General features: G+C 44.4%; 1 protein-coding gene across 1 annotated transcript; it reads left to right on the top strand.

Annotated features, from left to right (window-relative positions):
* The first annotated feature begins 11,096 nt into the window (after positions 1 to 11,096).
* Positions 11,097 to 13,473, top strand: LOC147014356 (uncharacterized). Its single transcript, XM_085850601.1, has 2 exons — positions 11,097 to 11,974; positions 12,099 to 13,473. The coding sequence occupies exon 2, from the start codon at positions 12,202 to 12,204 to the stop codon at positions 13,471 to 13,473; it is 1,272 nt and encodes a 423-aa protein (XP_085706727.1). The 5' UTR covers positions 11,097 to 11,974; positions 12,099 to 12,201.
* Positions 13,474 to 13,872: the final 399 nt, after the last annotated feature.

Here is a 13,872-nt window from a genome sequence, read left to right as displayed (position 1 = left end):
TTACTTTTACCCTTCGCTCGTTACTCGTCGTGATTTCACAAACGCATTCAAAATTCCGTCCGAAATGTCCTTTTTAATTTGAACTTTACGTTTTTAACTGATTTCGTTTCCTACTTTCTTCACATTTAACATGCACCAAACCTTCCGGCGTTTTAAGTTAAAACGTTGTACTGTGGTAAGTTGAGTAACTGTGAACGTCGCTCCTTGTGAACAGTACAAACCATTCCATCGACGTGCGGTCCTTGAAACGTTGAAGACAAACTTTTCCTCAAAATTCCGAATGAACGACACGTGACTGCGCGCAACAGCACAGAAGCTGGAGGGCGATGTCCTCATGCAATGTAATATAACACGAGTTTCGAGAAACTTTTCGGAGTGTCTCAAACTTCCTGGACGTAGAGGGGAAGTACAAGTTTGATATCTTTTTGCGTACAAAAAAAAACAAATAAATAAATGAAAAATCACGCAGAGCGACACTTGGCAAAACAGAGCAAAGTAGAACGGCACTCGGGTGGAGCGCATACCTCTGCCAGGTTGAACAATTCACGTTTTGTATCCGACTAATGGGCTGGATCTGAAACAGTCTAATCCGCTTGTTTACTGTTATGCGAATGTGCTTCAAATTTCAAGTCAATCGGATGAAAATTGACAATTTTAAACAATTTTTGAAATTTGCTCCATGTCGACGTTTTGGCCAATGTTGACCTTTTGGCTGATATTGACCTAAAAAATAATAGTTGGTTGAATTCAGTGACCTGATATGTGAATGCTCTTCAAATTTCAAGTTCATCGGATTAATGAGGATTTTAGAAATTTGACCTAGGTTGACCTTTTGGTCTATGTTGACCTTTTGGACGATGGTGACCTCAAAATTAATAGTTGGTTGAATTCAGCGACCTGATATGCAAATGGTCTTCAAATTTCAAGTCAATCGGATGAAAAAAATGAGGATTTTAGAAATCCCACCTTAGTTGTTGACCTTTGGCCTTTGTTGACCTTTGGCCTATGTTGACCTTTTAGTCGATGTGAACCTCAAAATTAATTGGCTAGTGGAATTCAGTGACCTGATATGTAAATCCTCTTCAAATTTCAAGTCAATCGGATGAAAATTGAGGATTTTAGAAAATTTGGCCCAAATTAGCCTTTCGGTCTATTTTGACCTTTTGGCTTATATTTACCTCAAAAGTAATAGGTGGTTGAATTCAGTGACCTGATTTGCAAATGTGCTTCAAATTTCTAGTCAATCGGATGAAAATTGACAATTTTAAACAATTTTTGATATTTGCTCCATGTCGACGTTTTGGCCAATGTTGACCTTTTGGCTGATATTGACCTAAAAAAAATAGTTGGTTGAATTCAGTGACCTGATATGCGAATGCTCTTCAAATTTCAAGTTCATCGGATTAATGAGGATTTTAGAAATTTGACCTATGTTGACCTTTTGGTCTATGTTGACCTTTTGGACGATGGTGACCTCAAAATTAATAGTTGGTTGAATTCAGCGACCTGATATGCAAATGGTCTTCAAATTTCAAGTCAATCGGATGAAAAAAATGAGGATTTTAGAAATCCCACCTTAGTTGTTGACCTTTGGCCTTTGTTGACCTTTGGCCTATGTTGACCTTTTAGTCGATGTGAACCTCAAAATTAATTGGCTAGTGGAATTCAGTGACCTGATATGTAAATCCTCTTCAAATTTCAAGTCAGTCGGATGAAAATTGAGGATTTTAGAAAATTTGGCCCAAATTGGCCTTTCGGTCTATTTTGACCTTTTGGCTTATATTTACCTCAAAAGTAATAGGTGGTTGAATTCAGTGACCTGATTTGCAAATGCTCTTCAAATTTCAAGTTCATCGGATTCAAATTGAGGATTTTTGAAAACTTGGCAAAAATTGGCCTTTTGGTCTATATTGATCTCAAAATTTATAGGTGGTTGAATTCAGCAACCTGACATGCAAATGCTCTTCAAATTTCAAGTCAATCAGATGAAAAGAGCAATTTAGAAAATTTGGTCACAATTGACTTTTGGCCTATTTTGACCTTTTGGCCTATGTTTACCTCAAAAGTAATAGGTGGTTGAATTCAGTGACCTGATTTGCAAATGCTCTTCAAATTTCAAGTTAATCGGATTAAAATTGAGGATTTTAGAAATCTCACCAAAGTTGTTGACCTTTGGACCATTTGACCTCAAAAACATTAGGCTTTTTCCTTTTGACAAACTCTACCATGTGGTGAAGTTTCGTGAAGATCGGTTTAAAATTGTGACCTGTAGTCAGACAGACAGACAAACAGACAGAATAACAAAATCGACTAACCAATATACTTGAAAAATCTTCGATTTTGCAAGTAACAAGAAGTGGTGAAAACATAACCTCCTTCACCTTTGGTGGTGGAGGTAAATATCCTGCACACACAAAATGAAATCCTTTTCCCTCTCAGTTTCTCCTTTCGTTCCACGAGCACGCCTCTCTCGGCGAAACCGACCAAAGCTCCTCCCCTTCGCATCACTTTTTTTCAGCCCATCGTTTTCATCGTTTTCATCGCATCATCGTTTTCAGCCCAATTTCTCAATGGTGAAGAATCACTTTAGAAAATTTGGCCTATTGGCCTATGTCGACCTTTTGTCCGATGTTTACCTCAAAATTTATAGGTGATTGAATTCAGTGACCTGATATGCAAATCCTCTTCAAATTTCAAGTCAATCGGATGAAAATTGAGGATTTTAGAAAATTTGGCCCAAATTGGCCTTTCCACCTATTTTGACCTTTTGGCCTATATTTACCTCAAAAGTAATAGGTGGTTGAATTCAGTGAACTGATTTGCAAATGCTCTTCAAATTTCAAGTTAATCGGATTCAAATTGAGGATTTTAGAAACTCGGCTTATATTGACCTTTTGGTATATGTTGACCTTTTGGCCAATGGTGACCTCAAAATTAATAAGTGGTTGAATTAAATGACCTGATTTGGAAATACTCTTCAAATTTCAAGTTCATCGGATTACAATTGAGGATTTTTGAAAACTTGGCCAAAATTGGCCTTTTGGCCTATATTGATCTCAAAATGTATTGGTGGTTGAATTCAGCAACCTGACATGCAAATGCTCTTCATCCTTGTCACACAACCTGCCCACCAAATTTCATTCAGATCAGTCTGAAACTTTTTGAGATATCCTGCACACAAACAGACAGACAGACAGACAAACAAAGAAACAAGCCGGGAGGCGACGAGGGATCCGCGAGGATCGAAGCGCTGGATACGATGCTTTTCATTCTGACCGATCCACCGACGAAGATTCATTGCCAAGACGTATTGGTTCACATACAATTGTTCCTCTGCCTGGCAAGATTTTTCCGATTGAGTATTTTGCCAACTGGCACTCCTCATAAAAAATGACGGTAAGTAGACACTCTATTTTTGAAGGACTACCATTTGAAAAATAATCGGTTTGCTGGTTTGTGCTGTGGAGCCTCACGTAGCGCGCACACACACACACACACACACACACACACACACACACACACACACACACACACACACACACACACACACACACACACACACACACACACACACACACACACACACACACACACACACACACACACACACGGAAAACCCGATAAACTTCTCTCAATGCTCTTGTTTGACCACACCTCCTGAGCCACACAATATTTTTCATAAGCCACGCCCACTTTCCTACGCCACTCCCACTTTAAGTAATAAATAATTGGAGGTGGTGTGTGGGTCGTGGAATCGTTTTCGGTAAATAAAGAAATAATTGGAGGTGGTGTGTGGGTGGGGAATCGTTTTCGGTAAATAAATAAATAATTGGAGGTGGTGTGTGGTTCGTGGAATTGTTTTCAGTAAATAAAGAAATAATTGAAGTTGTTGTGTGGGTCGTGGAATCGTTTTCGGTAAATAAATAAATAATTGGAGGTGGTGTGTGGGTCGTGGAATCGTTTTCAGTAAATAAATAAATAATTGGAGGTGGTGTGTGGATCGTGGAATCGTTTTCAGGAAATAAATAAATAATTGAAGGTGGTGTGTGGATGGTGGGATCGTTTTCGGTAAATAAATAAATAATTGAAGGTGGTGTGTGGGTCGTGGAATCGTTTTCGGTAAATAAATAAACATATTATATTTTTAGAAATCCACAAAGACAGAAATGCCGGTGATTCCATTTATTTTGGATCCTTTTCACTTTGGTCAATAAAGTTTGGATCGAGGAGAGATCGAAGGTGGAACGACGGTGTAGTTCCTTACAAACACTGTATACACACCTTAAATGACGGCAAATAGATTTTTGAAGGACTTCCATTTGAAAAATAAAACCTCAATCAAAAATCGGCTCGAGTAAAATTTTCTAAATATCTCGAAGTGTTTAATTCCGAAGTCTCGTTTCTCTACATTCAAAACTGAAGGACAAGTATTGAAAATACTGTACGCGGTTTTTCGGCCGCTGCACAGCGGGTGGTTGCTAGGCAACGAAATTCAAACGCTCACATTCCCAGACCATATGGCAAATGTTGGCAAAGTTTCATCGAAATGGGTTCGCTGGTTCGTGGTGTGGAGCCTCGCGTGGCAGACACACACACACACACACACACACACACACACACACACACACACACACACACACACACAGACAGACAGCCGGAAAACCCGACAATAAGGGATATCTCATATATAGCGAATCCAACAGACACAGAGGGGTGGAAACATAACTTCCTTCACCTTCGGTGGCAGAAGTAATGAGCAGAAATCAAAAGGTCAAAATAAAACAAACTACGATCTCACCCTTTTTATCCCCATTGCCGTCGCTGTGCCCGGAGGGGTTCAAACAGGAGGGGTCGGAGACTTCTCCTTGGGGAATAGGTACGGATAGGGGAGAGGGGAGGGTGGGGACCCAGAGGAGTTTTCAGCCACCTTTCAATTTCCTCCCTCACCAACTCTCTCTTGGCCTGGGATAGGCCATCTTTACAGGGGGTTCGTTTGGCGTGAACCCATTTTTTGTACACCGGTGGGGCCTGGTCCAGGGAGTCTTCCCTTAATCCTGGCCCCTCCTCGGTGCTTTTTAACATCCCGTTCACCTGGGTCGATGTCCTCTTCGCCGGAGCAACCAACTCTCCTTTAAAAGGGTCCTTTCCTGCTCCCATCATGGGCCCGGCATTCCGCGTAACCGCATTCCATCCCGGTCCTTATTTCTCCCCGCTCCTCCACCTCTCTCCCTCTCTCCACTGTCCTCCCCTCATCCTCTGTTACTGTGGGGGGGGGGGGGGGACTCCCTTAAATGTCTCAGCCACACTGCGAGGAAAATTGTTCTTTGCACCCAGAGACTAAGTGGCCCAGCTGTCCACATCTGCGGCATACTTTTGGCTGACCAGCGTAGAAGACTTGCCCACGGTCCATCCCAATGACTATCCCATTCGGGGTATGAGTAACCATGCCATCCTCAATAACTCGGAAATTAGCACGATGTTGCTGAGCTCCAGTCCATATACCCAGACCATTTTGGATAAACCGTGGTGGGGTTTTCACATCTAAATAATGAGACAACAAGTATGTCACATCATAAATCAGACACACTCTCATTGTGGAGGCGGACTGTTACGACCCTCCCATGGTCAGAGAAGGTCTCGACCGCCCAATTAAGAAAAGCAGGAAGGGAAAGACAAACGAAAATGCAGGACTAACAATACAAAAAAGTAAAAGGTAAACAAAGAGACGAGATAGAGAACCAGCTGATCAGGCAGTAGTCCACTGCACACAGAACTCAGCAAGCTTTTCAGCAGATTCAAAGGACACATCAAACCCACGGGCCAAGGAGATGAGGAAATAAAAAGCCTCAATCTTGAACCCCAGTATGTCCAACAAAACCATCTGCCCAATTGCCTCACTTATTGGCATGGCTCCTTCATTGGAAAACATGAACCTGACGCAGTTATAGCGCCTGCTCACCATTCTGGGGTCCTGGGGAGGGTGGGGACAACACCAGGTGAGAGGGGAAAAAGGGGAGGGAGGTTGTAGCATGAGACTACCTTCTTTCCTTGGTGGGTGACGCCAACCAGACAGGAGGAAAGCCGGGGAAAAGCAGGAAGGGAAAGACAAACAAAAATGCAGGACTAACAATACAAAAAGTAAAAGGTAAACAAAGAGACGAGAAAGGGGGAAAGTAAATTGTGCAGAGCAAACACATCAAAGCTGCAAACAAGCTGTTAACAAGCTGCGAAAAGAAGGCAAAAAGTCATCACTGAGGTTTTTTGTTTTTTTTCCTCTTGCTGCCATGCTCGCAAAAACTATAGGCAACCAGGGCTGTGCAGCATTTTTACACATGACCCTAAACATGCTGGGATGCTATTTGCTTCCTTAACACATGGGCCACACCTGTGTGGAAGCCGTTGCTTTCAATATACTTGGTGTCCCTCATTTACCAAGGTGTTTCCATTTTTTTGTCCACTTCCTGGATACAATTTAGTATTTTATTCAGGTACCCAGTCTAATGGACTGGGTAATTAGGGTACCCAGTCTAATGGACTGGGTAACCTATTGGGTCGTCGCTGGACTACCGTTATTCTCAGATTTTCCGTCTGTCTGTATGTATGTAATGGACAGCCCTGGAGGCCAGAGGAGTCAACCAATTTTGATGAAACTTGACCGGTAGGTTCATACCAGGATCGAGTTGTATGCTTTTGAGCACCGTTGCTATGGACGCCACCGTTGCCCAGCAACGGGACTTTGAATTTTTTTTTTTAATCCGAAAAATATTTTTATGTACAGTATATTTTTTTCGAAAATCAAAAATCGGCTTCCAGGCTTTTATGCGTACTATAATCAACCTCTTTGTCAAAAATTTTCAGCCCAATCCGTCAAAGACTGTATGACTAGTATGCAATTATGTAGCGACCACCCATGTCGCCTACCAGCTTGTTTTTCTTCTGTTTATTTCCTAAATATTTTTCTTTTTCCGCCGTTGGGAACATGGATGATTTTTCGTGACCTCATCGGTGAAGCGGTATGCCGGTCAAAATTCGTCTAGAACGCTGTATGGGAAAAAAATTGAAATTTCTTGAGCGTCATCTACACAACAAATCACTGAAGAAAAAAATTATTATGATGTCATAGGTGACGGTTCGGCAGCCATCTTGTTTTGAAAAAAATAATTAAAAACATCTCCAGAACGGCTGAACAGATTGAGGCGAAACTTTACACGCACATTCCCCACGACATCCTCTCACAAGTTTGTTAATTTCTTATTGATAGGTCACATGGTTTGGCGGCCATATTGAATTTACCCTAAAACCTTCAAACATCTTCTCCAGAACGGCTGGTCAGATCAAGGGGAAACTTCACAGACGTATTGCACACGAGCAGTGAATATGTTTGTTTATTTTTAATTGATAGGTCACATTGTTTGGCAGCCATGTTGGATTCAATAATTATATTAAATAATGTTTTCTCCAGAACCACATAACCTATCGAAGCGAAACTTGGCAACTATAATCTATCCCCATGCTTACATATACGGTAAAAATTATGATGTCACAAGTCACATGGTTTGGAGGCTATCTTGGATAGCAGCCTTGTCCGATCAACACGAAACTTAACAAGCATAATCCACTTCCCCATTAGAGGGAGAATTTAAATTTATGTTGTAATAGGTCACATGGTACAGTAGCTATATTGCATTGAACATTAATAACTTTAAAAGTCTTTTTCTCTGAAACGGCCAAACAGATCGAGGTGAAACTCTACACGTATGACAGCCTCTCCATGACGAACAAAACATTCTCCCCCCTTCTGATGTTCGACACATCCTTTGGCAGCCATATTAGATTGAAGGAAAAATATTAATTAATGTTTACTCTGGAACTGCTACATCAATAAATGTGACACTTCAGAGAGATGATGCAGCAGACATGTGGAATGAAGTGTTTAAATTTCAACTCGATCGGCCCCATGGTTTGGCAGCCATGTTGGATTGAAGGATAAATAAATATTAACTAATGTTTACTCTGGAACCGCTACTTCAATATACGCAAAACTTCAAAATTATAATCTAGCCGACATGTGAAACGTAGATTTCAAATTTCAACCCGATCAACCACGTGGTTTGGCAGCCCGAATTATTTAATTAATTGAATCTGAGAACTTTTAGATTTTTTTTTTTTCCAGAAGGCTCACTTGGCTGCTTCTGAAAGCGTTTGGGGGTACAGGAACAGCAATTCTATTGATACCGCCAATGTCCCCAGGAAAAAGGGCTAACTGCATGTGTAATAACTAGATTGAAGACTTTGTGCTACCCGGTTTGTAACTCGTCTGTTCCACGCTGTCTCGAGGCAGGGCTGTATTTGTATCACTATTAAATAATGTTTTCTCTGGAACCACTTATCCTATCGATGCGAAACCAAAGTCTCATGTTGTATCAAAGGCAGATGTCTTGGTACCCGGTCATCACTGCCAGCAGTTAAAAAGTGGCAGTTTTAGTTATTATTTTTATTTTATTTTATTTTACAGTATCAAAGGCTCGTTGTGGTGTACAAAGTGTATTTATTATATAACTTGGAGGGTACTCACACTTTTGTAGACGTCTCACCTCAAATGAGTGTGTGTTGGTAGAAATGGTAGTTCAGTGTGCAGATATTGCAGGGGGTGGAGCTGGTAACCTTGGCATCCTCGGAACATTCCACCAGCAAAGATTTCCAATCCATGCTTGATGTACCTCCGAAGTACTGCTGCTTGGGAGTGAGGGTGATATGAAAACTCGGCTGGGAAGCGGATTTAGACATGTTTTGGGCCTACAGCCTGACGGAAGATCACCAAAGTTTTTTTCATGCCAATCGACCACCCATCCCTCTTCACATCGCTTCTTCAGTGTATTTGGCGGTGTATATTTGGTGACATTAGCGAAGATGGTCACCTTTTTTTCTACAAACTCTTCTTTCACCATTGACAATTATGTCATTAGATGAGCAGTGAAATTACCTTTAAATCAATGTATAGGTTGTGTTTGTACTATTTTCTGTTTTTTAATGATTAACACATTTGAGGGGTCACATTACTCCGACTTCACCAATCTTACAGATCATGGTAACGTCTTAATTAACAGTTATTTTTCACACTTGATACCATATTTGATGATCGGAGGTTGCCACCTCACAAAGCATATTGGTATCCAGGTTGAAATCCGAAAGAAAATGGGCTTTTTAGAAAGCATTATATATATATATATATATATATATATATATATATATATATATATATATATATATATAGATATATTTGGATCTACCCGGGCGCGAGATGGCGACAGGTGGTAGCTCGCCTGTTTATAATGTATGAATTGTGAGAAAATTACTGTTTCTAACCCCTATTTAGGCGCACTGTGGCAAACAATATGATCCAATAAAGTCTTTTGGTGATTAACCTTGTGAGCTCAGAGGAGTTGGGTCACACAAACAAACAAACATTTCACATGTATATATATATATATATATATATATATATATATATATATATATATATATATATATATATATATATATATATATATACATATATATATATATATATTGTTGTGGTTACCAAATTCGCAAACCACCATTCAGGTCCCTTAGGTGAGGTATCTCGGTAAGTACATGTGTAGTTAGGTCCAAACCCGTTGTCTAGTGGGAATACATGTCATTTATGCGTGCTGCGACTCTTCAGGATAGCCGTTTTTCTTTTACTATCTTTATTTTGGACCAACCGCCATGATTACAACCACAACCACCGCTTCACCACAACCGCCACGACCTTCACGTCACACCTCGCAACCGTAGCATCGCCACCGTTCTTGCCCCGCTGTGGGTACCGGTGTTGGACTCGTGCAGGGCGCGCGTCGAACAGCGTGTACAAAATCACGGATTTTGTGCTTCAAAAACGGATCAAAAACGACACACGCCCACTTTTTGCCGTCCAATCGGTGAGCGAGGGGCGATTTGGCCCCGCCTCCAGGACGATCGATATATGCAAATTTGTGGATCAAAAAGCCTTCACGCCCACTTTTTCTCGGGCCAATGGGGAGCGAGGTGAAAGGTCAAAGGGAGGGGGTCAAAGGCGAAGCTACGGGGGGGATAAAAGGACCGTGTTCGTCAGAGAGGAGAGTCCAAAGAAGAGTGGAGAGTCGGAGAGTCCAGAGGCGGAGAGTAGGAGAGTCGGAAGCAGAGGGTCAAGACTTCGCGGGCGGTGGAGCTGCTCGTCGTGTGCGTTGGAGTCGGAACGGAGGGGACGAGCTGTGGAAAGGCGGCGACACCAGACGAGGGGGTGCTCGCGTCGTGCAGGAAGCTGCACCCGAGGGAGGCCGACAGCGCGACCTGGCCGAGGTGGAGACGCTCGTCGCACATAATAAAGATCCTCTATACCCCGAGCATCAGCAACCCCCTCCTGTTTCCCCCCGCGCTGAGATAGTGCGACCAAGGGGGCCCCTTTCCCACCCCCTGCCAGACACTGTCCGCGAGGCCCGCGGGGTTGGGGCGCCATCGCCGCTCCGCGTCTCATCACCAGACGGGTAGGCGCGACCCGGTCTCGGCCTCAGGCCCGCCTCATTCTTGGGGGTATTCTTTTCCTTGGTTTTGGGTATGTGTTGTCGGCGCCGTCTGTGAGGTAGAATTGTATAAGTGTTGCCGTGTGCTCGGTAGTCGGTATTAGCTCTGCATTGTGTTTTCGCTTTTATATTTGCTTTTTGTGTAAATTGCATTGTGTCTTTTCTGTGTGCTTTTGGTGGAATTGAATATGTGTGCTTCCCGTGTGCCGCGAATAAATGTGCTTTGTGTTGAACTGTTTCCCGCTTCGCTTCGTCATTTCTCCCATTGAATCCTCATCTTGCTTCACGTAAAGGGTTGGTAGTGGGCTGAATACGCCCGATAATTAATCGAACCGTCGAGGTCGACGATAACACCGCTCGGTTATTCTGATAGTACGGAACGGGTCGCTTAAGTGGCCTGTGTCCGAAGTCGACCTGCGGCGAGGTGCGATCGCCCGGTCTACCCTCCGCGTGGGTACTTAGGTAGGTCGAATTTGGCGAGCAACCCTATCCCACGCGGGGGCTGATTGGCTCGATCGCGGTGAGACCGAAAGGTCCACCCGTGACTGGTTCCCGGCGTTAGTCCGAGAGGGTCACGACTGGATTGTCCGTCCGGTGGGCGACGTGCCGCGATTCGAGTTACGTGGCCGTCAGCACGCCGGCGGGCGCGAATACCGCAACACTGGTGTCAGGTCGTGCGATACAAATTCATCGCCCTCCTCGCGGCACTGGTATCGGAGAAAGGAAAACGGGCTCTCCTGTCTCCAATTAAATTCACGGGAATCGGTCCAGGGGTGAGAGAAGCGACCCCCGATTCCCTCCAAATTACGAGCGAGCTAAATTAGCCCTTCACGAGAAGCAAGATGGCGTCTCAAGGCGAGCGGGAGCCGGGGGTATTAGAAATGTATATGTGTAATAATGTAGAGTCCATGGTCCAGGATGGAATCCCCGTGCAGGAAATGTTGATTGTGCAGGAACACGGACTCGCCCAACTGAACCCAGGGCCCGAGGTGGGTGCGGCAGCGGCCGCGGTGTATGACACCCCCCCCCCTCTCCACCAAGACCCTTCCCCAACCCCTGCCGAAACGGCTCACTCAAGCGCACCCGACATAGCCCAGCTATGCGCCATGCTGGCGGCAATGACAACGAGGATGGATGCGAATACACAACAAATGAACGAAAAGATGGATGCGAATACACAACAAATAAACGAAAAGATGGATACAAATACAAACGAAATGAAAGGCATTGTGGTGAATTAACGTGAATCGAGGGACATGACGCGGGATCACATGTTGTGCGTCTCGCGTATAAGGGGAGGTCTCTGCGGCACGAGTGGATTGTCCCCGGGGCATTGCTATTGACATCGGCTGTCCACTTGATGCTCGTTAACTGAAGGTGCTCATTGACTGGTGAGAATGGAGATTATATCGAACTCCGTGCTTACGCGGATTAGTCTGCAATGGTTAACTGCACATGTATACGTTTCTGCTTATGTACTCCTAGCTGAACCTGTATTTCCTGGTGTGTCCACAGAAGCGGCTCCAATCAAATGGAATAAAGCCTAAACTCTGAAGGTTCATCTCTCGCTCTTATTTCAATTTATTCCATTTGATTTTCTCGGCTCTCTCAACCAAAGATGGACAAGATCTACAAACCAGAGAGGTTCGACGCAGACCCAAACACGACTGACGCAGAAATGAAATGGTCACATTGGTTCTGCTCCTTCTCACACTATCTGACCATCATCGCGGAGGGAGCTGACAAATTTGCCGCTCTCGTGAATCATGTCTCGCCCGGCGTGTACAGGCTCTTCTCGGGGTGCGACACTTACGAAGCAGCGATTGACGTACTGCAGGCGCTCTACGTGAAGCCCAAAAACGAGGTATACATACGACATCTTCTCAACACACGCAAGCAAGCAGCCGGGGAGACAATCGATCAGTTCCTGCAAGCTCTGAATCAGCTGGGAAAAGACTGCAGCTTCCGGGCCGTAAGCGCCGAGGAACACCGAAAGGAAGCGACACGGGAGGCATTCATCCAAGGACTCAGATCAGCCCACATACGGCAACGCTTACTAGAGAAAGCGCAACCCACTCTTGACAAGGTAGTCGATCAGGCTCGAGCGATGGATACGGCTCAGCAGCAATCTGAGTCATTTGGGACACCGATGCTGCTCATGAACGCTGCTACGATGGGAACCCAAGGAACCCCACTGGCACAGACACAGCCAGACATGAGGGATGGAGAAACACCCGAGGAGCCGGATACCCAGACCTCGTCAAACTCCTCAGCAACTGCTCCGGTCGGTAAATGCTTCTTTTGTGGGTACAAAAGGCATCCTCGTCAAAAATGTCCAGCCAGAGATGCCACATGCATGAATTGCGACAAGAAAGGGCATTATGCCAGGGTATGTAAATCTACTCTAAGAAGGAATAAACCCACTTCTGCGGCTCTCTACTCGCAAAATAAATTGACTGCAGCCTCCCCGGGGAATCTATCCAAGGCTATCATCAACGTGCGAATTAACGGGCATATGGCTGAGGCACTGATTGATACCGGTAGCTCTGAAAGTTTCGTCAACAGCTCGCTAGTGAAGGGCAGGAAATGGGTAATCCACCCGACTGACAATACGGTATGCATGGCCGCCACCTCACTACAATCCCGCGTACGAGGGTACTGCAATGTTGAATTGGACGTAAAAGGGTACACGCATCGGGATGTAAAGGTGCTGGTGCTTCGTGATTTGTGCGCAGACGTAATTCTGGGTCATAATGTCCTCAAGCAGCACACGAGCGTCGAAATACCCTTTGGAGGAAGCAAGCCTCGTCTAATTTTAAATGCGCTGACCACCGCGGAGGTGACGTCCCCCAGCTGTTCGCTAACTTGTCGCCGGTCTGCAAACCGATAGCGATCAAATCGCGGCGATATACCACTGCTGACATGAATTTCATCACTTCAGAAACCAAGCGATTACTGGAGGAGGGAATTATAGAACCGAGCGATTCGCCATGGCGCGCACAGGTGTTAGTGACCAGCAGTCAGAACCATAAGAGACGGATGGTTGTCGATTATTCCCAAACGGTCAATCGCTTCACCCAACTCGACGCCTACCCCTGCCGCGCATAGATGAGATGGTCGAACGCGTGGCCAATTATAAGGTATTCAGTACCATCGACTTGCGAAGCGCCTATCATCAAATTCCCATCCGAGAGGAAGACAAACCGTACACTGCATTCCAGGCAGGGCGGCGCCTCTACCAGTTCAGAAGGATACCATTCGGTGTCACGAATGGAGTAGCTTGCTTCCA

The sequence above is a fragment of the Eptatretus burgeri genome, chromosome 13, assembly GCF_056783735.1.
Source record: "Eptatretus burgeri isolate ZD-2024b chromosome 13, Ebu_testis_v1, whole genome shotgun sequence".
NCBI classification, from domain to species: domain Eukaryota; kingdom Metazoa; phylum Chordata; class Myxini; order Myxiniformes; family Myxinidae; genus Eptatretus; species Eptatretus burgeri.
This window is presented reverse-complemented; position numbering and strand designations above follow the sequence as displayed.